The sequence below is a fragment of the Canis lupus genome, chromosome 3, assembly GCF_048164855.1.
Source record: "Canis lupus baileyi chromosome 3, mCanLup2.hap1, whole genome shotgun sequence".
Lineage (NCBI taxonomy): Eukaryota > Metazoa > Chordata > Mammalia > Carnivora > Canidae > Canis > Canis lupus.
The window spans coordinates 75,539,134-75,565,087 of record NC_132840.1 but is presented as its reverse complement, the minus strand read 5'-3'; the positions used below and the strand labels follow the sequence as shown (position 1 = coordinate 75,565,087).

General features: G+C 36.0%; 1 protein-coding gene across 10 annotated transcripts in view; it reads right to left on the bottom strand.

Annotated features, from left to right (window-relative positions):
- The window catches only part of ARHGEF12 (Rho guanine nucleotide exchange factor 12), a 151,388-nt gene that overhangs the window by 48,074 nt on the left and 77,360 nt on the right, over positions 1 to 25,954 (bottom strand). For 9 of the 10 annotated variants that reach the window (XM_072822386.1, XM_072822389.1, XM_072822387.1 and 6 more), the window contains 8 exons: positions 16,323 to 16,421; positions 15,607 to 15,656; positions 12,809 to 12,866; positions 10,004 to 10,182; positions 8,814 to 8,891; positions 8,504 to 8,623; positions 6,780 to 6,920; positions 1,490 to 1,564 (listed from right to left, as the gene is read on the bottom strand). In XM_072822386.1, coding sequence (XP_072678487.1) covers positions 1,490 to 1,564; positions 6,780 to 6,920; positions 8,504 to 8,623; positions 8,814 to 8,891; positions 10,004 to 10,182; positions 12,809 to 12,866; positions 15,607 to 15,645 — 690 coding nt within the window. In that variant the 5' untranslated portion in view covers positions 15,646 to 15,656; positions 16,323 to 16,421. The remainder of the gene's footprint in view (positions 1 to 1,489; positions 1,565 to 6,779; positions 6,921 to 8,503; positions 8,624 to 8,813; positions 8,892 to 10,003; positions 10,183 to 12,808; positions 12,867 to 15,606; positions 15,657 to 16,322; positions 16,422 to 25,954) is intronic. The other variant, XM_072822385.1, reaches the window with a different exon arrangement.

The following is a 25,954-nucleotide window of genomic DNA, read 5'->3' as shown; positions in this document are numbered from 1 at the left end:
ACTCCTGGTTGAAAATCGCTGGCATAATGCAACAAAATTTTCAAGTAATCACACAAAATTAAAATCATTTTGTATAGAAACAAAGAACCAAAATTGCAAACATAAATTGTAGGTTGGCAGATCTCCCTCCCATGCAATGGCTCCTCCATTTGTCAGCTCACTTGCAAAGTTGGATTTAGCATGAAAAAGGTAGTGTAAAGGCATGTATATGTAATGTACAAATTATGGATGTTTGAAGACCACAAATACTAAAATCAAAGGCCATACAGTATGAAGATAAACACAAATTTGGGAAGATCTTGGCTCAACCTGAGAGCAATCAGACATGCAGGATGTGAAGCTATCCTGATTCAGGGGTTATCTGTATAGGAGTTACAGCTGAAGCTCTGCACATGTATCCACAAGATATAAACAGTTTAAGCACTATGTAGCTGTGGTCTTCCCTCCTCAGGTGTGGTGCAGAACTCTGTATCTGCATCTTCTAAACGTGATTCTGCCTTTTTTACTACTTGTTTTTTGAACCTCAAGGCGTTAGGAATTTTTTTTAAAGTTTAAAAAAAAAGTAAAATGAGAAACTTGTTTTGAGTGGTTGTTAGACTCTAGCTGTTTCAGTGTCTCTGATTTTCCAATAGTCCTTATGTTGCTAATAACTGATGAGTCACAATATTCTGTTAAATCTTATACTATAAAACTTTTTATAAATCTGATTAAAAAACAAAATGAGAATGCTAAAGTAAAAGCATTTACTTAAGAATATGCAAAATCCAGCAACTCTACTTCTGAAAAAAACAGCCAAATGAACTAAAAGAAAGAACTTGAATAGATATTTGTAGGCCCATGTCATAGTAGCATTATTCATAATAGCCAAAAGGTGGAGACAACCCAAATGTTCACTGAGTGATGAGTAGATAAGCAAAACATGGTCTATACATACAATGGACTATTATTCAGCCTTAAAAAGGAAATTCTGACACATGCTACGATATAAATGAACTTGGAAGACTTATGCTAAGTGAAATAAGCCAGTCACAGAAGGACAACACATATGATGCTTCTCATAGAGGTTTCTAAAGTAGTCAAATTCAGAGTAAAATGGTAGTTGCCCAGTGCTGAGGATAATGAGGAGTCAGCGTTGAATGGGTACTGAGGTTGAGTTGGGGAAGAGGAAAATGTTCTAGAGACAGATATGGTGATGGCTGTACACAGTGATACATACAACTTGATGACAATGAACTGTTTACTTAAAAATTATTAAAATAGTAAATGTTAAGTACATTTTACTACAATAAGTAAAATAACATTAAACCACCTAATAATACCAACTAACTATCATGGGAGTAGCTCTCCATTTATCGAATATTTATTAATAAGTTTAAGTTTTTTCTCTCTCTACCTGCACACACACAATCCACAAATATCAGGTGTGTCTGTCACTGAAGTAGAAGGAAAGCTAAAGAAAGCACTACCATTTCATGGATTTCATACTCACAGTGTCCTGAATCACTTCACTTTTCTCTGGGTTTTCCTCTAGACAAATCCTCTCTTTCAGGGCACTCTTGGGACTCTAAAAAAAGACATTCAGTTCATTTCAATAGGCTCATCAGAAAGGGATAAGGAAAAATAAGGTTCTGAACTTCACATTTGTGTCTGAAACCACGATATACCTTTCATAGAATACTTAGCTCCACTATTTGTTTTCCTGACTTTGGCAAGACACTTATTTTCTCAACTGATCTAAGTTTTATGTTGATAAATAATATCGCATTAAGAGAACAGCTGTACTGTATCTCCAGGCCTGACAGCTAATTTCTACCAAGTAATCCCAACTAGATGTATTTACGTACCTCAAACTCAATATGTCAAAGTTAAACTCTGTCTTTATGACTTCTTCTAACCCCCTCTGCCTCCAACTCTTCTTTCTGTGCAAGTTAAAAACATTTTGGCCTATTTATATGAATAAAATTAAGCTTCTATGTTTCTGTATCATGTGAAAGTGATGGGTAGATTCTTATATATAAAATTTACATGGTATGTCTAGGATGACCTAATGTAAAACAGAAACAATATGATGTGCAGAACTTCAATTCTGGAGGATGAGGAACACCCCAAAATATTCCTTTGAGGAGGCATTCTTCAGAACAGCTGAAAACGAGGTACAAGAGATTTTTGTGTGAACATCAATTGGGAAGATGCATTCTATTTATACATATACCAAGCTAGCACAAGATAAAGACAATAGTAGCTTCAAACATAAGCCCCATCTTGGGGAAATGGAGGACTCTAGGTCTAGGACAAGAAATATAAAAGATAAAGCTAGAATAATCTTGTCACACCAAAAAGCAAGAAAGCTATCAAAATTACTAGGAAGTCATGTTAAAAGAACAGAGAGGACAACTCAAGGGAGCTCCCACCGCCCCAAAGAGGGACAGTTTCAGCAACAACAAAAAGTAATGATTACAATGGACTCAAACACAACAAGCAAATATGTTAAAGTCTATGAATTCAAAATATTACACATATGCATGTGAACACACACCCCCCCCCCCATTGGTGACCTTTAGATTTTGTTAGGGTACCAACTCTATGTATCTGTTTGCAGTAAGCTAGTAAACTTCATTTCCTGTATAAGCTACATTTTAGGGTAATCTAAAAGCTATTAAGAGAAAATTCTTCTTTGTCAAATAATTCCATCTAGTAAACACAGAAGGAATGACAAAATTATAATAGCATCCTTTTGAAACCACTAATTAAATAATGGATGCAGGCATTTGATCATCAATGACTGGTAAGAACATTACATAAAAGCTTAATGGAAAAGTTGATTATGAAGGAACCATGCTGACATCATCTGAACACCTTCAACAAACCTACAGTCACAGAAAGACAACCAGACATTCACCTCCTGATATGATGTAACAGGATGTACACAGGTCCACCCATGCATTGTTCTTGCCAAACAACAGCTCTTAATCTGATCAAGACTCTAGATCTCACTAATGGCTCTCAGGAAACATAGAGGGATGAACACATTAAACACCACCATGAAAATACAATTAAAATGTGAGTTTGTTTTACTGGGCATATGACCCAGTTTCTGTCACACAGACAAAAAAAGGTAACGAATTAAGAGACTTAGAAACCAAAGGCTTAAAGACCTTGACTAGATCCTGACTCACATAAACCAAATGCAGAAAGATCATTATGAGACAATTAGAATAATTAAATTGCATATTAAGAAATGTGATTTGATGATAATGTTATTATGGCTGTATTTCTTGAAAAAGTCTTATTTTCTCTTAAAAACACAGATTAATGAAATAATGTCTTGGATTTACTTGAAAATACTCCAGTATTTGGAGGGTGTGAAGAATGGGGTACACAGACCAGAAAATGAACACTTGTTGATGACTTCTGAGGCTGATCAGGTACATAGAAAGGAATGTTATGCTAGTCTCTATTTTTGAATAGGTTTAAAATTCTTTCAAAACAAGTTCTTAAAAAACACCAGCCACAAATTCACAAAAATCTGAGAGGCAGATGCTCTAAATTTTAGATGATTTGTGAATGAACTTGCTTCTATTGTGAGAACTGGGTGTTGGGTATTCAAAGCCTTTTCTGAGGTTAGCATGAGCAGGGAGCTTTACAATAAGAATGATATCACAAACATCACAAGAAGATTATTTTAGACAAGTAGAAAATGGAGAAAAATTTAAAACCACTGATACAAAAGATAGAAGACTGGCTCCTACAGTCTTAATAGAGTCCACATGGAACAACGGTGGGAATCTGTAAGGAAAAAGCAGCACAGCGTCTGTGTGTAAGGCTTCACACAGACGCTTGCTTTTTTTGTTGTTGTTTTTAAGATTTTATTTATTTATTCATGAGAGAGACACACACACACAGAGGCAGAGACACAGGCAGAGGGAGAAGCAGGCTCCATGCAGGGAGCCCGATGTGGGACTTGATCCCGGTCTCCAGCATCAGGCCCTGTACTGAAGGCGGCACCAAACCGCTGAGCCACCAGGGCTGCCCCACACAGATGCTTATAAGAATTAAACGAATTTCTTATGTGTTCAGTGAATATCCTCGCCTGCATTCTATCATCTCTCACCTGGATTTCCACAACATCCGGTTTATTATTTACCCGGTTTCAATGTCCTCATCTAAAAAATGGTGATACTTCTTTAATACTATTAGGAGAGTTTAGAAGAGTATCTGTACAGCATTAGGCCCAACTACTGGCACAAAGTAGGGAGCCAATATTTATTAGCCATTCAATATACATTTGGAAAGATCCTAGTAAGCTAAGCAGTCTTCTGTCTCTTTATTCGAATTCGTTTCTACTCTGACATGTTTCTGACTATGCTTCTCACTTCTACATGCAAGATAAAGCCCAAACTCTCATTCATTCTGTTGTTCATTCAAATACTTACTAAATACAAATCATATCTCAGTCTCAAGTCACTGGGATGCCTATTTCTACACTTGTCAATTCATTCTGTGTTCCATAAAGTTATATTTCTTTTTTTTAAAGTTATATTTCTAAGCCACACATTTTATTGCAATGTTCCTCTAAATACAAGATAATATTCAAATTTTTCTTTTGTGCCATTTGTTGCAAATTCCTAATTGTAGGATCTGCCAAGCTTTGGTGACATAAAGTCAAAGATGTCCCTGTCCTCTCAAGAAAATATCTAGTGGTAGAGATGAAAACAGACAGGAGAAACAGCACTAAATCTAAAAGGAGAATGCAAGAAAAATCCTTAAAAACAGTTCTGCGAGAACAACATGAAGCCTTTTAGAACCTGAAGTCAAGCCTTTATTTCTAAGATAAACTCTAGCCATTCCGTCCATAACCCTAATACATCAGTAAAGTTTTCACTGCTCTCCCCAAATGTTATGCATTTCTACTCCTCAGTACTTTCGTTTATATTTAGAGTACTAGTACTTTAGAGCTAGACGTAGGCAGATTACAGATTATCTGTGTAAGTTATTAGCAAATTAGTTAACTCCCTTTGGCCAGTTTTTTCTTTTGTAAAATTATGATAACAGTAGAATTAACTAAAATAAGGAATGTAAAACACTCATTATAGCATATGGTATGTATGCCCAGTAAGTGTTTTTTTGAGTCAGTTTCACCCATCCAATCATAAGACTGCTAGCACTATCTTCCCCCTTACCCCTCACCACTCCCCCCCAAAAAAAATCCTCAAATTTTCCTTGAATGAAGTTCTGAGTCATTGGGCCTAAGCCTCATCATTCAGGTTAAAGCCTGAATGATGGCTTTAACCAGTGGCTTTCAAATTTTTTTTTCCACTACCTTCAATAAGAAACTTTACATTGTTAACCAGCATGTGAACACACACATGTGCATTGTACGTTTATATATAATAAAAGTCACAAGAAGTAACACTTAGTTTATCTGTATCTTACAAAGCATTATTTTCTATTCTATTCTTTTGTTTTTTAAATATTTTATTTACTCATTCATTAGAGAGAGAGAGAGAGAGAGAGAGAGAGAGGCAGACACAGGCAGAGGGAGAAGCAGGCTCCATGCAGGAGCCTGATGTGGGACTCGATCCCGGGACTCCAGGATCACACCCTGGGCCAAAGGCAGGGGCCAAACCACTGAGCCACCCAGTGATCCCCTATTCTTTTTTTTTTAATGCTAGCCCCAACCCACTAAATTGATTCCATGATCCACAGTTTTCAAAACACTGGTTTAGACTATTTTCCTTATCACTTTTAAAGAGGGTGACTGGGGTGCCTGCATGGCTCAATGGTTGAGTGTCTGCCTTTGGCTCAGGTCGTGATCCTGGGGTCCTGGGATCGAGTCCCACACTGGGCTCCCTGCAGGGAGCCTGCTTCTCCCTCTGCTTATGTCTCTGCTTCTCTCTGTGTCTCTCATGAATAAATAAAATCTTTTAAAAAATTAAAATAAAATAAAGAGGGTGGTCTATTCTTAAGTCATTATTCCTATCACTGCATACTACCTACAAAGGAATGCTGAGTAAGGGCAGCCCCTGTGGTGCAGCGGTTTGGCGCCGCCTGCAGCCTGGGGTGTGATCCTGGGGTTCCAGGATCGAGTCCCACATCAGGCTCCCTGCATGGAACCTGCTTCTCCCTCTGCCTGTGTCTCTGTCTCTTTCTCTCTGTGTCTATGAATAAATAAATAAAATCTTTAAAAAAAAAAAAAAAGGAATGCTGAGTAAGCAACAGTGAATTCAACTGGTCAGTACTCCTACGACCATGGTGGTACATCGTATTCATCTTAACAAAGATCCATCTTCATCTGGCAGTTTGGGGGTTAATCAAGAAAGTGTTACTAAACAAGGACTATTAACTCAAGTCTATCTAATAGGACTAAGGCTTTTCCTCTTTGTAATGGCAAAGTGCCCCGTGATTCAAGACTGAGTCACTCTGACCACAAATGGAATATTAACATGCTCTTAAAGATATCAACAGTTGGCCTCTTGGTTCAGTTAAAAAAAAAAAAAAAAAAGCATTATTAACTTCTCAACCCACAAACAAGATGCCTGCTGGGAAATTCCACCTCCTCAAAAGAAACATTTGGCAATGTGTATCTAAGGGGAAAAGTGAACTCTGAACATAGACAACAGAGTGCAGAATTTCTGCTCATTTCTGCAGAATTTCTGCTCATTGCTATATTAAAGGTGGTGATAAAGGTAAGTAATAAGAGAACACCTCTAATTCATGTAACTTAAAATCAAATATGGAAAGGAGCTGTAGAGAAGAAAACCATGATGCAGAACACTTACGTCAGCGCTGTCACTGCCGGGCCGAGAAGCATCTCCAGTGCAGTAGTCAAGTCTGCCTATTCCCTCACCAGGATCTGCTTCTACCTCACTGGCTGTCAGCGGCTCACCTACAGGCTTGGAGGAGGTAACTACAGCTCCATCCTAAAACAGATTAAATACACACACACACACACCAACACAATAAAAGAAACATTCATTACTGACTGCATAAACAGACTCACACTGTCACCTAATTGGAGATTTACCAAAAATCTGGCCAGTTTGATGTGATCAAGGAGGCTTAAACCTCTAAAAACTTAAAGTATAAATAACTACCAATTCTGTGGTTCTAATATGGCATGATTTCAAAGACAGGGAAAATGATGTTTTAGCAAGGAGAATAAAAGTTCAAACTTCTGAATAGGGCAGAAAGGTAAAAGAGTTGGTTAAATTAGATGATTCATATTTCCTGCCCATTATAGTAAAGATTATTACACTATAACTTCTCGTTAACTGCCTTCCAACACTTTTGAATTTCAATAAGTAGCCAATTCTGGAACACAATGCTATAATAGAATACAGGCTTTTAGATCAGGAACCACGTTTTTATTGTTTGAACAGAATAAAAATGTTGTCTTCATTCAGTAATTATAACAACATAAAACTGTCAACATTACTGAGGCATAATAATCAAAATCTCATAGAGCTAATGGGACTGAGAGTAATGAAAAAAACTAAATACCATGTAGCCACAAGTACATCAAACCAGGAAGTCAGGAGACCTTACAGTGATGTGACCTTGGCTATGTCATTTAACCAGTTTAGGCTCTAATTTTCTCAACTGAAGGATGTTTTGACTTTAAGATGAGCCAATGAGGCTACATGATCTCAAAGAATCCTTTGAGTTCTATGAAACTGTGGCTTTCACTCACAGACTCAGAAAGCATAATGAATCAACAGCTTTTACTCATTTTAAATGGTACAGGAATATGGTCCATTTTACTTTAAGATGAGATATAAGGACCTTTTCCTATCTCAAACATGAATATTAGAGATTACAAATCTGGCTGAGCTACTGTTTCTAGTAAGACCATCATCTCCATAACTTACACCTGTGTAATAAATTCTGTTTATATCTAGTTTAAAACTTCAGTAAAAATATAGTTGCTAAGAACATGAAAGTGCTTTGTAACTCATCAGACTGGGTCTAAATTCCAGTTCCATTGCTTTTGAGCTATATGACTTCAGGCAAATTATTTAATCTGAGTTTCTCTAAAGGTACACGTAAAATGAGGGCAAACAATAGTAGTATCTAATCTCAGAGGGTTGCTGTAAAGATTAGCAAGAACATGTTTGTCTCTGTATTTAGGATAATGCCTGTCACTTTACAAAATCTTACGTTCCTACTTAAAAACATGTCGTTCTCTTTCAAAATGGCAGAATGAGCCTCAAAAATGCAAACGTATATAAATACATTTTAGTAGTTTGTCACATCAAAGCAAAAGCACTCAGTTCTTTTTAAATTATGGAACAAAGGAACATGATATCATGAGCAAGCAAAGAATCGGAAGCCCACATTTCTTGTAGTTACATCATTTCTGTAACATGCTACACAGGACATCCTCTTGGCCTATGCTAGAAAAAAAAAAAACTTTTAAAAAAGGCAATTGCAACATTCTCTAACACATTCCCAGAAGAAAAATCTCCTGCAAAAAGTTGGGTAGCACTTTTAATAGTGATGCTACCTGAGCAGAGCCTGTGGCTTTGGATAACTGCTCTTGCAGCTGAGGAATGTGTTTCTTGGCCTCTTGGATCTCTTTTAGCAATCTTTGGGCAGGTGTTCGGTTGTAATCTTCCTGCAATAACTGAAAAGTTATAAAAATATTTTGAGAATTAATTACTTGTGGCAAGAAAATATAGAAAAAGTCCATTCTTAATAAAATAGTGATGGCATTGATTACAGTACTACTTGACTGTGATCATGACAAATATCAACTCAACTACGCCCACTCAGTTTCATTAGCCTGTAAAAAGCCCCATTTCTAACTTTAGTACCTGTAGCCGTTCCTGTTCTTTCTGTAACATCTTTCTCAGAATTTCTACTTTCTGGTTATGAACCACATTGTTTTCCTCCTAGAAAAAAGATAAAAAAAAACACAAACCAACAACAACAAACAAACAAACAAGAACCCATATAGTGACGTGAAGCTAAAATAAGCAGCGGTTATAAAGACAGGCTGGGAGACCTGACGCTCAAAGTCAAAATTAAACTAGGTTCAAGACATTACATTTTGATATTAGCTGGAGAAATGAAGTTGCCTTAAGTATAATATCATTATGTTACACTTTCCATCCATCCTTTGGATCCGTATTGTCAATCCCCATGCATGACACTTCTCAGTACCTCCTGCCTAAAATGTTAAGACAGCTCCCTAACTCCTCTTCACCATCTATCTTTGTTTCACAACCCTATAAGATTTTATCTAATTATCCTTCCTCAAATCCTGCTACAATCACGTCACTCTCTTGCCCACCTCCACTCCCCAATTTTAATGGATTCGTACTGCCTCTTCGGGTACATGTAAATAAGCCTGGTAGTTGTGATTTTTCAAAATAAATAGTCTTACTTTTTTCAAGCCTCATCTCCCACTACTTAAATCCTTAACAGGCACCAGCCAAACAAGAATCTTGGAACTTCCCCCACATACTTGGTGCTTTCCTGGCTCTTTATCTCTGTTTATTCTATTTCTTTTACCTGGTTTACTTCCCTCCCCATGGCCACTACTTAAATGTTACCTGTTTTTCAAGGCTCAATTCAAATAGTAGCTTTCCATAAAGTCCTTCCTTATTACAACTGATATGCTTCCTCCCTCCTTTGAATTGTCACAGGACTTAATATGAATATATTATATGTAATATAATATGCAATAAACAAACAAACAAAACTCTGTCCTCTTAAAGTTTATATCCGAAGACAACTAAGGTCCTTGAACATAGGGTATCTTAATTATATTTTTGTGAATGACACCTTGTTCTATATATGACAGGTGTTAAATCTTTCTTAATTCAATCTGCTATCCTAATACTCTGTAATAATTTCAAATTAATACATAATTTTTATATAAGGAAGCTATTTTCCAGTATCTTGAACTTAAATTTATCAGATCAATGCTTTAAAACTCTTAATATAAAGCAAAGTCATCATTACACACTGAGCATTTAAAAGAAGCTTTCCCCCCTCTTACCCCCATGAGCACAGGACTAGTAATTCTCTCCATGTTCCCAGATGCTCCAGGTGAATGAGGGGATGTCATGATGGGAGACATATGTCCAATGACTGATGGCTCTACTTCAGAATCAGCGAGTGGAATCTGGGGCGACCCAGGTGGGCGTCCCTGAACAGTGAGAGCTACATAGGAACCAGCTTGGGGAGGGAGAACAGGAAAAATAACAAAGTCAAAGACTTGTCTGTGGTATTTTGCTACTTCACCTTTGACAGTTCTGTAAGATCCAGTAATGTGAGCAAGTTTGATTACCTACTAATCACTGCTCCACAGAAAAAGAATCCAACTTGTCATTTCTTTTTTATGAGTCCTCTAAAAATCTAAATGAACGATGCCATTTTCAGATAGCAAATTACTATTCATACGATCAGATATGACACAAAGGCAAATAAAATTTATAATCCCAAGAATTGTTCTTAATTTCTGGAAGGGTGAGTTATTAGCAACCATCTACTAATGACTATGTTCAATTAATTTCTTAAATTCAGGAAACCATCATATTTTGAGATGATACTAACTAGGCAGGGTTCAACTAATTTTCGGGAATATCATGATGCAATTTTAAATTAACTTTAAAAAATGAGTAGGACAGGGGATCCCTGGGTGGCTAAGCGGTTTAGCGCCTGCCTTCAGCCCAGGGCGTGATCCTGGAGTCCCAGGATCGAGTCCCACATCAGGCTCCCTGCATGGAGCCTGCTTCTCCCTCTGCCTGTATCTCTGCCTCTCTCTCTCTCTCTCTCTCATAAATAAATAAATAAAATCTTTAAAAAAAAATGAGTAGGACAAAAAATATCCCACGAAAACAGGAAAGAACACGCAATAAATTTGAGTTTTTCTACTTTAAATGTGAAGACAGAACTTCACTAGGCATAAAGGACAGAGGGCAAAACCAACCTTAACCAGAAAGACTCCAGAACAGACATTCATGATTTATCTAGCATCGAGAGGAGACTTTCCAAATAAATGACTTTTCTAGATAACAGACCTTAAAGTGACAATATCTTCCTCTTAGACTTTTCAACAGAGAATTTAAATGCATTTCATACTTGTCTCCCTATTTAACTGCCTGCAGAACTCACCATCAATTGTGTCAGTGTTTGAGGTTCTAAAAGCCTTTTTTTTTTTTTTTTTTGGTACATTTAGTGGTCACAAATGCTATGATTTGGGAGAATTTAGGGATATATACTTTGTAAGGTTTTTCACTTGTATTTCTGTCAGAATGCCCTCCATTAGTAATAGCTTATTTACTTATCCATGTGTTCACCTCCACTGGTTTCCTATTTCTTCCCTTCCCTCTTCAGCTATGTTTAAACTGCTTTCATCTGAAATCCCTTTTATCATGTCCAGAAGATGCATTACAGGGTAGGATGTGAGGGACCTCCAGTATAAAGAGAGTACACAGTGCAAGGCATTGCAAATTTAGATCTGTTGTGGATGCTCACAGTGATTTATGTTTACCTTTAAGTTTTTAGCCAGGCTTTCAGTATTGGATAAGTCATCTTACCTGCTATAGGGCTATGATTTCCTTTTTATTAAGTAAAATTTACACTAGAATGAGTAAAATATATAATCTAAAAAGTTAAAGAAATAATCTGACTTTTTATACTCCTCAATAGTGATCAGGTTTATATTTATTTATTATCATAAACCATCATAGTTATGTAGCACATAAAAATGTACAAATCACAATCTCATTACATAAATAAACTGATTCGAGGATGGGGATCTAATTGTGATCATCTCATTCCTTTTTAAAAAGTACTAAAGTTAAGAACTATGATCCTAGGGACCTTTTAGAGCCTAGCTGTCTGATAAAAAGGTAAACAGGATTCAGGGGTTGCTTTAGTTAAACAGTGGTAAGACAGCTAAGAAGGAACTCAGTTTATTAAATTAATTCTCAAGATGTCCACCCTATGAAACAAAAACAGGATTAAATAAAGTAGTAGTGTTTCTGCTTGGCCATAAACAACTATCTTACTTGTAGTCTACTATGGAATAGTCTGATGATGCAGATGATTCCAAAGCCTTAACCCTGGAGATTTCCAAGAGATCATTACCCTGGATTTTATTTTATGATTTACTTATTTGAGGAAACATGACTATGCTGGATGATTTTTAAAGTTCCATTTCAGTTCATCTGGGCCATTCCATGTGAATTCTCTATCTCTTCCCCCTCAGATGACTCATGCATGTCGTTCAAATATATGCCTTCCATGTTACCAAGAATGACAAGATATTATCATCTACCACATATATGAAGCAGATAAAATATAGTTATTAGTAAATTAGGGATTTTCACTTCAGACTTTCCTTTAATGCAGAGTTAAAGCAAACTCTAGCCAAGAGGCTATATCCAGCCCACAGATTGTTTTAACAAAATAATTTTTTTTTTTAAAAAAAAGATTCCATTTATTTATTCATGAGAGACATAGAGAGACCGTGGCAGAGACACAGGCAGAGGGAGAAACAGGCTCAATGCAGGGAGCCCGATGTGGGTCTCGATCCTGGGACTATAGGATCATGCCTTGGGAAGAAGGCAGGCGCTAAACCGCTGAGCCACCCAGGGATCCCTGACAAAGTTTTATTGAGATACAGCCACAACTGTTCATTTGCAAATGGCTTTTTGTGCAATCATGAGAAAATAGAAGATGGTAAGGCCCACAAACCCTAAAATATTTTACTATCTGGCTTATTACATAAATGTTTTTTGATCCTTCCTTTAAAGGATTCAGAAACTAATTAAAACTGAGAATAAAATTCACCTACATTTGATTAGCTTCACCACTTCCAAATGGTTTGAATGAGTCACCAGAGTTCCATTCACCTGTAAGAAAATAAAAAAATGTCAGACACATTCCATTGAGAATGGCTATATTGACCTTAGAAATTATTGTACATAATACAACCGATTAGAATATAGTACACAGAACTATATTAAAATATGTATATATTTGATTCAATATTCACTTTTATCACTATTCTATAAGGTGTACTCAGCAAACTTGGCAACAAAATGAACTTGAATATAAAACAATGCCTTGATTTAAAGGATATTATAACTTATCATGAAAAATAACAAAACATATTATACAACAGGTTTTATAAGTCCTTCACAGTGAAGGGTTCTTGCAAACAAAAAAGACCATTTTGCTTTTAACTACAAATTCAAAAATCAATCATGAATTTTCAATCATGATTCAAAATCATACTGATTTTTTTAAAAGATAAAAAAATAAGCATTATTTCCCTAACAATACTCACTCTACTTTAAGTTTTCCAACCATGACCTAATCTTTACAAAGAAAACTAATTTTCAGATAGGCTAACTGCAAGAAATGTTATCCAAAACTTCCACTAACCCAAATGAAGAAAAACTCTTAAACATGGAACCAACGCTATTTTCCTTGACATGGGTAATGCTAATCTTTACAAGTTCAAATATATCAGTGTCTAAAATAGCAGTAAAAAGATACTAGTCATGCCTACCAGAGATGATAGCTGTTAATCATGAAGTTTAATCTCTGAGACAATGTTCTAGGATACACACACCAGATACACAGACACAGGCATAGACACATATATATACACACATATATTATAATTGCCTTTTTTTCTGCACATAAATACTTTTTTGTTGTATATGGTTTTCTTTCAATATAGATACACATAGACCTAATCCATTCTTTTTAACATCTGTGAACGAAATGTAATTTCTTTTTCTAGCCCTCCATTTATGCACATTTGAACTGTTTACAATTTTTTTTAAGACTTATTTGAGAGAGAGAGAGTGAGTGAGTGCAGGGAATAGGGGCAGAGGGAGAGGGAGAGAGAATCTTTTTAAGCAGACTTCATGCTGAGTGCAGAGCCCAGTTGGGCTCCATCCCATTACCCTGAGAGGACGACCTGTGCTGTAACCAAGAGTCAGACACTTAACCAACTGTGCCACCCAGGTGCCCGCACAAATTTTCAATATGACAAAGCTGAAATGAATTTCCCTATACATATGTCAGTTCACATTTATACACTTATTTCCTTAGGTAAGTCCTAAAAGCAAACTTGCTGGTCAAAAGCTATATATTTCTCTAAAAGTATGTAATTTGGGGGGCACCTGGGTGGCAGAGTCAATTAAGCATGTGACTCTTGGGTTCAGTTCAGGTGATAATCTCCAGGTAATGCGATCTAGCCTCACATCAGGCTCCCTGCTGGGTGTGGAGCCTGCTCAATATATTCCCTCTCCTTCTATCCCTGCCCCTGCCCCTGCCCTGCTCTCCTTCTCACTTTAAAAAAATAAAATAAAATAAATTAAATAATAAAATAAAATAAAATAAAATAAAATAAAATAAAATAAAATAAAATAAAATAAATAGTATATCATTTTTGATACATTCACAAATTGACATCCAAATAGAGTTTACCCAATTTATACTCACAAGTTTATGAGACTAGCCATTTTACCATGCCCAAGCCATGCCAAAGTTATATTATCAATAATCTTTAAAATTTCTGACAACCAAATATATTTTCACCTATCATTTTATTTATTTTATTTTATGCTTTAGAGAGGGAGAGAGAAAAGGGGGTGAGAAGTAGAGGGAAAGAGAGAATCTTAAGCAGGCTCAATGGCCCAGTTCAGAGCCCAATGCAGGGCTCAATCTCACAACCTAGAGATCATGACCGAGCCAGAACCAAGAACTGGATGTTAACCAACTGATCCACCCAGGTACCCCTTAAGCTATCATTTTAATTTCTACTTCTTTGTTATTAATGAGATGAGACCTATCCTCCTTAATATATTATTTATTTCAATTATTTTGGGGAGCCTGATAAAATTCTTCACCTTGTTTTGATTAGGCTATTTATTTATTTATTTATTTATTTATTTATTATTCTCTTAGGAATTTAAAAGTGCTCTCTCTTTACAAGTAAGGCATTCTACTCTGTAGTAGGTATTTGAAACTTCAAATACTTATTTCTAGATAGTTGTTTGTAAATACTCATGGTGCCTTTTCCTATATAATAATTTGATTTTAAGTATTCAAATTATTCAACATCTCAAGAGTAATGACTGATCGTTCCACTCCTCCCTGTTTCTGGACGGACAGGCCTATACCTAGACTAGAGCAACTTGCTTTGAATTAATCCCTACCATCTCATCTCACACATACCCATATATATAATATTTTTTTTCTTAAGCTATTCTTAAACCTCTGTAAAATTCATTTGGAAGACTCATGAGTTTGACAAATAATAACACATCTCCCCAGTCATATTAATATATTCTGATGAGACTTTCTTGCTAACAGAGTAGTTTGGAAAGAAATGGTCTTTATCACAATGAGTTACTTTCCTATCTAAGAATACACATGACTCCATTTATTCATGCCTTTTATTATGCCCTTCAGTAAAGAGTAATACTAATTTTAAAATAAATGAAGTGTTTTTTATAGTCAACAAATATATATAATGCACTGCTTTTTATAAAAATCCAAGTGAAAAAAATCAAATACAGTTAATATATGCTGTTTTAAAATCTATCATAAATTCCGTAATAGTCTTTTCCTTACCTTGATGATTCGATCACCTGTCTGTACCCCAGCCCGCATGGCTGCTCCATCTGTAAGAGAAATTAATTACTTAAAATGTAAATCATTTGCATGTGCCGATAATTTTCTTGAAGGAGAGGCAGTATAGCCAAATGGTTAAAAAACATGTGCCTCTGCCACTCACTAGTTGTGTGACCATGGATTGGTTTTATGTGTTGTTTTTTTTTTTCACTCTAAGCCTCAATATCCCCTGTAAATGGGGATAAAAAATACCTACCTCAAATTACAGCATAAAGAATGTATTCAATATATGTAATAGAATATACTATTACTGTCATTTTGGGAAAAGTAGGTGTTTTGGTGCATATAACCATTTCTTTAATCTGGTCTAAAAATATCTCTGGTGCCAGGAAGAAATAAAATTCTATAAACTTCTATAAAATTCTATAAACTTTGTATTGCTTTTTGATGTATAAAGTTGCTTTATACATCAAAAAGCAACACAAACAAGGAGTCATATAGTTTCTAAAACTAAGGCTGTTTTCTTTCTAGTAAGTACAAAGAAAATCAATTGGGGAGAATTCATGTCTATAAATGACACTAAAGACAATCTAACACAATGGACCATTATGACCTGTATAATGTATGTGATTATTTTATTCTAGGCAATAGACATTAAGTTTTTCTATTCTTAACTCTGCTCCCAAGTGACAAGACTTTTTTTAAAAATGCCTTGCCTTCTTTGACAGACTGTACGAAGACTGGATTGTCTCCACTGACCGTCAGCCCAAATCCATTGTCATCCTTCTGGATGATCACACAACGCTGAACCAGACCTGCACAAGAACCACAGGGTAAAGAGAGAAGAGAAAATGGGAGAGAGAAAAAGACATAATGACATATTAGTAACGAACTGTAAAGAACTATATTCTATCTGGAGAAACACAAGATGGCATGTGAAACCAGTATCACAAACCAGAGAACTAACCCCATAAACAAAACAAATGCAAGAATATCACAAAGCGTCATATATATTGGTTTCTCGCTGGACAGGTAGAGTAGAACTGCTCCAAGATTTAAAAACAGCTATGGCAAAGTAGAACAGATGAAGTATTAGGAGACAGAAGGAAGGCCTGTTTGCATCCTTGCTATTTATTTGTAACATGAAATCCTCCCCACTGCCCTCTGTTTTGAGTGCTCTCACTGGTGTTTAAACCCAAGAAAATCTAACATCTGGGGACATTAGGCTCAAAGCATCCCATGTAAACCCCAGAGAAATCCAATCTCACTCTCAGAAAAAGACTATATAAAGAAAGGAGGTACTTGCAGAGCATGGGCAGTTCTTCTCCCAAAAGGGAGAAAGAACAAGTTCAAAGACAAGAAAGGCATTGGCTCATAGAAAAAATAAAGAGGAGAAAAAAATAGAGAAGATCAAGAAAGAACCTTTGAACTCAACCAATTCTTTCACTCCTTTCACGTACTTACCTGATTTCTACAGGAGAGTTTGTTTTCCTTCTACCAAACGGCAAACAAAAGTAGTCAAGGCAAGGTAAAAGAAAGAGGACCACAACCAAAGGAACAGGAATGTCCCATCACAGAACCCTGATTTGTACCCAGGGCTGTCTGATCACAGATCAAGATCTGAAGATCCTGAACTCTGTGTTAGCCAGAGATTTAATACTTTAGCTTTGCAGGATCTAAGTGTTTCACCAAAAATCAATATATAAAACATGATAAATAATGCAAGTATAGTGATGATTAGAAAATAAAAATTTCTTCAAAATAAAGATTTTTACACAAACAGCATTTTTTATGTAAATGCTTTTAAATAAGTCTGATGTATAAAATGAAGGATATGTTAAAGATTGCATATTAATGAATACATGTATTTCTTGCTGTTAATGAAATGTCACAGGTATGTGAGCCTACTACAAATGAAAGCCTGGAATAAGTGCATCACAGTACAGAAAACACGAACTATGAACCTTATTCATAAGCCTACACAAAAAATTAACTTAAGAAAAATCATGGACCTAAACACAAAGGCTACAACTTTTCTTCATAAGAAAATATAGGAAAAAAAGTCAAGATCTTAGGTAAGCAGAGATCTTTTAGGATGGAAAATGCACCAGCCATAAAAGAAAAAAACTAGGAAATTGTACTCAAAATTTTAAATACACTCTCCTTTAAAGAAACTGATAAGAAAACGAAAAGGCAAGGTACAGAGTGGAAGAAAATATTCATAATACAAATATCTGATAAAGGAGTTGTATCAGATTATATTTAAAAAACAACAACTCTACAGTTCAATAACGGGGGACACATTTTAAAAAGAACAAAAGATTTCAGGGCACCCGGCTGGCTTAGTGAGTAGAGTGTGCCACTCTTGATCCTGGGGTTGTGAGTTTGAGCTCTATGTGGGCATAAAGATTATTTAAAAATAAATTAAAAAAAAAAAAGAACAAAAGATCTGAATAAACACAGAACAAATAAAGATACCCAAATGGCCAAAAAGCACATGCAAGGATGCTCAACAACTGCAGTCATCAGGAAAATGAAAACTAAAGCCACAATGAGATACACTAACTTGAATGGCTAAAAATAAAAAGACTGATAGTACCAAATGCTGGACAAGGATGTGGAACAACTGGAACTCTCACGCATTGCTGGTAAGAGTGTAAAACCATACAAACACTTTGGAAAACAGTTTAGAAATTTCTTATAAATGTAAGTATACATTTACACATGACCCAGCAATTTCACTCCCAAGAGAAATGAAAACGCATGTCCGCATAACGGTTGGTACACAAATACTTATGGTAGTTTTGTTCCTCAGAGCCAAAAACTAGAAACAACTCTAAGATCTATCAACGGATGAACAGATAAACTGTCATACATCCATTATAATAAAATATTACTTAGCAAGGGAAAAAAAGGAATAACTAACACATGCAACAAACATGGATGAATCACAAAAACATCATGCTAATAAGCAAAAGAAAGCAGATACAAAACAGAGTACATACTATATGATTCCAGTGGAGAACAGGCAAAACTAAAGGATAGTAACAAAAAGCAGATTAGTGGTTGCCTAGGGACAAGGGGAGGAAGGGTGAGGATGACCACAAAGAGACATAAAGGAACTTTCTGGGGTGATGGAAATGTTCTTTATCTTAATTAAGGTAACGGTTACATGAGTGCATTCCTCTGTCAAAACTCATCCAACTGCACCCTTAAAAGGACAGCTTATTTTATGTAAGTTGTACCTAAGAAAGTTGACCTTCCACATCAACACATCACATCAATTAGTAACCTTCAATTCTAGAGACTACTAAACACCAAACAGTATTTGAATTAGCAAATTGACCACACCCACAAAATAGTACATTGTAATGAGGGCAGAGGAAAGACAATCTAAACCTCACAGAATTCAGTCTTTGACTTGCATCCTTCAAGTAATTGGGGAAAACTATAATTAGAATAGATATAATACATAAAATCAAGGAGGAAGCATTCTTCATAAATTCCTGGTACATAATACAATAAATATAAGAATTAGAGACCCAGAATTAGAGACTCAGAATAGAATAAGGACAATGTTTTACCAAAATCTTTTAAAATCCACATTCAGTTTTAGAAACAAACATTTGATGATCTCCTTTACAATTATTTAAAGTTTCAAAATAAGATACTGTGACTTCAACATAAAAATCAAGATACTTGTAACATAATATATGTATTTCCCATACTATATCCTTCTCCCATCCCACTTCCTATGCTGAATGAAAATCAGTGAATTAGAGGTTTCTAATGTCGGGGTTTGCTGTGTTAAGCCACTAGGCTTCTTAAATAGACTATTTTTCTGATCCCTGTAAATAAGAAGATGCTTGTAAAAAATGAGGGAGGCAGAGTGGGCAGTAAGAGTTTGCTATGTTTTGGAGCACCTGGGTGGCTCAGTGAGTTGAGTGTCTGACTCTTGATTTTGGCTCCAGTCATGATCTTGGGGTTGTGAGATCAAGCCCCATGTCAGGCCCACATTCTGTGGGGAGTCTGCTCAAGATTCTCTTTCTCTCTCTTCCTTTGCACTCCCCTCACTTATGCATGCTGTACATTTGTGTATTTCACTTGAATATAATATATATTAAGTATTTAGCTTAATCCCTGATAAATACAAATAAAGATTCATAAGTGTTAAGTATTTTATTATGATTAGGGGTACACTGCCTTTGGATTTACCTGCTCAGAAATATATTACTCATCTAACCACGCCATCAATTAAAAAATCAATTAAAAACACTTTTATGTTAGGGATGCCTGAGTGGCTCAGTTGTTGAGCATCTGCCTCTGGCTCAGGTCATGATCCCAGGGTCCTGGGATTGAGTCCTACATCGGCTCCCCCTCGAGGAGCCTGCTTCTCCCTCTGCCTTTGTCTCTGCCTCTCTCTGTGTGTCTCTCATGAATAAATAAAATCTTTGAGAAAAAAAAAAAAACTTTTATGTTAAACTCCTATTGTTACTGCAAAGTAAAAAGATGAATCCTCATTTACGTCTTTGTCTAAATTTTTTTTGTTTTGTTTTGTTTTTTGTTTTGTTTTAACAAACAAGCAAATTAGTTTTGGATGGGGAAGGAACAGAGAAGGGAAATATTATGGAGCAGGGCTTCTTCTAAGAAGGCAACTTTAGAATATAGGAGACAGCAAGAAGGTATGAAGAAAGAAATCACCTTCTCTTATAAGCTTTTCCTAAATACCCAGACCAGGTTAGGTCCCCCCAGCCCGGCAGTGCCCTCTATTTACTCCCCTACTATCATTATCATTCACAATTTAAAAAAAAAAATTTATTGGAGTTCAATTTGCCAACATATAATGTAACACCCAGTGCTCATCCTGCCAAGTGCCCCCCTCAGTGCCCATCACTCACTCACCCCAACCCCCCCCCCTGCCCACTTCCCCTTCCACTACCCCTTGTTCATTTCCCAGAGTTAGGTGTCTCTCATGTTTTGTCACCCTCACTGATATTTTCACTCATTATCACTCACAATTGATACCTATTGTTTTTATCCACTCACTAGATGATATGCTTCAAGAATGTAGGGGCTCTGTCCTCATTTACAATTTCAGGAACTGGCAAATGTTTAGACACCAAAGGAAAATTTTTAAAATTGCTTGTAAATTAATAAAAATGGGAAAAAGCCAAGAGTCTAGAGACGGATGGAAGCTCAGAGAGGGAGGTCATTATGAGAAAAATATCACAGAAGTCAATTTTAGCAAATATGCCCTAGGACCTAATAAACTGCTAAAAATTGAGTAAATGTAGTAGGATTACCTCAAAATACTGCAAACCTGTTTTCCATAATTCAAAATTGCCCAGCCTGATAACTTTCCCTCTTAACTCTACATCAAAAGGAGATGAGGCCAAAGAAAAGGAGGAAACAGAGAAAGTGCTATGTGTATATACTATTCGTGTTTCTCGTCTCAACCCCACTATAGTGTCCATTTATTATTATTCTATCTGCTAATCTGAGAATCTGATGTACTTTAACATATAAGAATCACTAGAACAATACAAAAGGAAAACATGCCTTACATATACAGCCAATTCAGAATCTACATATTTCAAATTAATGATACTATTTTGTAGTAGGAATCTATGCCATGTGCATCAACTTGGAATTGCAGTTATAATTAAGTAAAAACTAAGCTGTCATGCCATTCAAAATTCAGAAATCCAGTCTTTCAAATGCTTAGATCTATTATGTTCCTTCCCATTCAAAATAAAATAAAATGTTTTTTTTTTCCTTGAGAGAAATGTTCTACTTGTTATAGACCACAAGGTGTTTTAACCCATCACAGAGGATAAATTCCACCTTTCACACCCTTAACACTGGAATCACCAATACTTCACATTGAAATCATGGATACACCAACAAGACTAAATTAACACATCGCTGAAATGTTCTTTTTGACAAACAAAAAACTACTTTTTTGTTTTAGCAAATCTGCACTGAACAACTGTCTACCAGTTATTTAACACTGCAGTTTGTGAGGAATACAAAACTACTAAACATCTTTGCCCTTGAAGAATTTAAAATCTTGGCAGGAAAGGACCACAGAGACACAGGGAATGTCTATGACAATGGCAATATCTAATGAAAAATCAGAGTATAGGACAGATAACAGGCTTTATATGTTTTATGAAAGAAGATAAAGTGAAAAGTAAAGCCCTACCTAACTCCAAAAATAGCCATTTTCACATTTTATTAATTAAAACCAACCATGCAGCCAACACTTTCCATCATTTTCACTTTTCCTGGTTTTTACACACATGTATAGTCTACGATTTGTTTGTTGGCTTTGCTAGATCACTTATTGTCTGTTAGAATTACCATACAATGTGTTTACCTCTGAATATGAGTTTTTATAAGGTCACAAATCACTTTAATGTGAGCTGTATCCAAGCACTATGTGTGAAGACAGGCAGAGTATCCAACAAATGAGATAATGATAAGGAACAACCTCTCCTAAAACTTGGTCATGGTAATATTTCTCCATTCTCATTGTTCTTAGTGCCATAGGAGTTTTTGTTTTTTTTTTTTTTCACAACTGTCTACTTTGTAAGGGCATATGGAGTATTGGTAACTGCATATCTCATGTAATTACCAAAATCTATTAAAATTCTTTTGTGTTAGACTGTGAACTTCTAGAAAGCAGGTGCAGATCCTATCATCTTTGTCTCTCTATCCCTTGTCATAGTGCCTGACACACAAGAGGTACTGAATGAATATTTACTAAGTAAAATTTGAGTTTATTTTATATACAGGAAATTTTAATCATACTCAATTACTTCTTAGGAAAAAGTAAAATCATTGTCCTGAAAACCATGCAAAGTAGAGAAATACTTTCAGGACACTAACCTACTGCCCTGCCTAATTTCTAACTAAAACAATCTGATTCTTCTACCCTAAAAAAACTCCTCTAGTTAAAAATACATTTTTTCTTTATTTCCTGTCTTTTAAGGATTATGCTATTTCACCTGGAAGCTAATAATAGATATCATGCTTCATATCATTGGTGAAGTAAAAATGTTCTATAAAAGTTTATATAAATACTATCCTTTCCTAAATTTTATATTCTCTTTCTAACAAAGGACATTTCTTTTCCTTGTTATGACAGTGTGGTATTTGAAACCAACATAAAATGACTGTTTTTTATTCAAAAGATAATTACCAAGGATGGTATTTTGAAAGTGAAAGAAATTAAGCCTTTGTAAAGCTTTGGAGTGGGGAGAAGAAGTCATAAAAAGGTACTTTGAAAAAGAGGAGAAAATACTCTCAGAATTCACTATGATACATTCCTGGGAAAAAACAAACAAACAAAACAAAACAACAGCGACAGTACCAAAAAGCAAATTCCTGAAAATGGAAGGTTAAATACACAGGGCAGCATACTGAACCTTCCCTACTACATTCATTCTAGTGAAAGCACACTAGTCATTCTTCACCTTTGATTTTATTACATGACCAAACTTCTCAAAGTCTCACCTCTCAAGAATTAGCTTCAGGGAAGGGTGTGGAAAAAGACCATGTGCAACCTCATAAAAACAGCTCATTTTTAAACTGCTGCCAGACATACATGTTTTATGAGTAAGACCTCAGATAATCCTTTGATTAAGAAGCTTCTGGATTCTAAATGTACAATGCTGCCAAGCAAGAGGAAGCTTTAACTTCCAAGTGGGCTGATTTCATCCTTTTAGACTATTACCAGCAGCAAGTCTCTTTTCTAAGTTACATTTTCTTATACCTTAAAATCTTTCTGAAGAGAAGAAAAATCCAATCAAGATGAGTCAACATTGTATTCTATTAGTTCTCCTTACTAAAATGCTTCACTCTAATATCAATAATCATTCATTCAAAATTCATTTAACGAGAGCCTCTGCTGTGTCAGGCATTGTGGGAGATGCAAAGATGGGTAGAAACACAAATAACTAGATACAAAGCAGGATGTCAGAGGTCAGACAACAGAGAAGGGGGCAAACCTAGGAAAGTCCTGTGTTGGAGGCAGTATTTGAACTGGGCCTTGTAGGATGGGGAGTTATAGGGGGTAAGCCATTCAAGACAATGGGAATGGCATGAGCAAAGAAAGAACCCCCAAGCCATATTTGGAAAGGGAAAATGTGGAGGAGCGGCTGGTGCCTTTAGGTAAATGGTAGTAGAAGTAATAGGAGTGGATTAAGAGAGAATGATAAACCAGAAACAAATTATAGCACAACTTAATTAACCATTTGTACTTGCCTCATAAGTGAATGACCAAATCCTTACTTTAATAAAATATATCTAATGGAGAAAGGGAAGGGAATCACTGTGAAATTAAAGTGAAAGAAAGTGGTAGAATCAATGGTGCCTGGCAAACCGCTGAGGACAGGGAAAGGCAGTAGTCAGAGAAAACTTTAAGAAACCAAGACAAGGGGAATGGCAGAAAGGCAGTGCCATGAAAAGAATGGTGGGAATCATGAGAAAGATGGATTTCTAGCCACAGGGAAAAATGATGAATTTCACACTGGTCATTCTGAATTTGAAAGATGGTTAGGGTGGAAGTATTCAGTAAACAGTTAAAAATATAAGACTGGAAACAGCAGAAGAGATCAAGGACAGAAACGCAGGCCATGCCTCCATCTATAAAAGGGGAAAAGCAGCCAAGTACAGAAAAGACAAAACAGTTGCAGAGAGAAAAGAACCAGATTGATGTAATATTACAGGAGCCAAAAAAGGGCATCAGCATTGCCAATCTGTTCAGAGGAAGGTGAGAACTGAGAAAAAGTTAACAGATTTCAAGCAGGATCTTTTGATTCACCTTCCAGATAGCATGTGTTCAGAAGTCAGACTTCAAGAGGTTAAGAGGCGAGGGATCTATGAGGACTTAGAAGGTTCATGCTGCAGAATGCTCTCTGCCAGGCTGAAGAAAGCAGAAAGAGCTTGATGACTTTCACCTTTATACATCTGAGAAAACTGAATTGAAAAAAGGTAAGATTTTTTAAAAAATATATTCTGAAGGAATATATTCCAGAAAACCAGGAATGTGCAAGTATTAGCAGTTTGCTTCTGCCATGGACTGCTATTTACGCCCCCTTCCAAATTTACACACTGAACCTTAACCCCTAATATTAACGTAATGGTATTTGGAGGCAGGGCTTTAGGGAGGTAATTAGAATTAGATGAGGTCATAAGAGTGGGGCCTCCCCCTTGGGACACCCAGGTGGCTCAGTGGTTGAGCATCTGCCTTTGGCTCAGGGCATAATCCTGGAGTCCTGGGATGGAGTCCCACATCGGGCTCCCTGTAGGGGGCCTGCTTCTCCCTCTGCCTGTGTCTCTGCCTCTCTCTCTGTGTCCCTCAAGAATAAATATCTAAAATGTTTTTTAAAAAATTGAAAAAAAGAATGGGGCCCTCATGATGCGGTTAGTGTCCTTTTATAAGAAGAGACACCAGAAAGACTTCTCTCTCTACATGTACTTGCACCAAAGAAGGACGATGTGAGCACAAAGCAAAAAGGTAGCTGTCTGCAAGCCAGGAAAGAGCTCTCACCAGAACCTGGCACCCTGATCTCATCTTTCTACCCTCTAAAAGTGAGAGAAAATACATTCTGTTATTTAAGCCAAGTCTCTGGTATTTTGTTATAAGAACCCCAGCAGATTAAAACAGTTTCAAAAAGACATAGCTTTTTTGTACATAATACTATCAGCTAGAATCTCTTCATGAATCTAAGACAGAAGGCAGGAAAAGGCTGCAGTCAAACTCCAAATTCCCTCGCTAACTCTCTCCTATTCCACAAAAGTCCACAAAATTTCTCCATTATGATTTTCATGAAAAAAATAGAAAATTAAGTATAATTAAAATTGTAGATCAGAAACATGATCTGCAGGTGATCAACAGATTCCAAAAGGTATAGAGGGAAAAATAAAGAGAAATGGAATAAATACTGATCTACTGCACTGGGCAGAAACTTAACAGAAGAACAACACAAAACAGACACTTGGTTTTCTTTTAAAATGAGCAAAGTAAATGTATCTCATAAAACAGCTCTAAAAACAGCTAGGAAGATTCAAAATAAATCATTTGTAAGTGAAGAACTAGCATTTATCTAAATATTGAGCTAGTGAATTTGACCCCAAGATGATGTAAAATCTCAAGTCAGAAACGGGCTTGTTAAGAGATCCTACACTAAAGCAATGTCAGCACTATGACTCTATTCAATCATAATCCATTATTTCTAAGCTTTTTTTTTTTTTTTTACTCCCTAGAGATTGTTTTTCTTCTCTGTTAACTAGTCTGAGGAAATCTATTCACACAGGTGATAAAATATTTGTAATGTCAAAG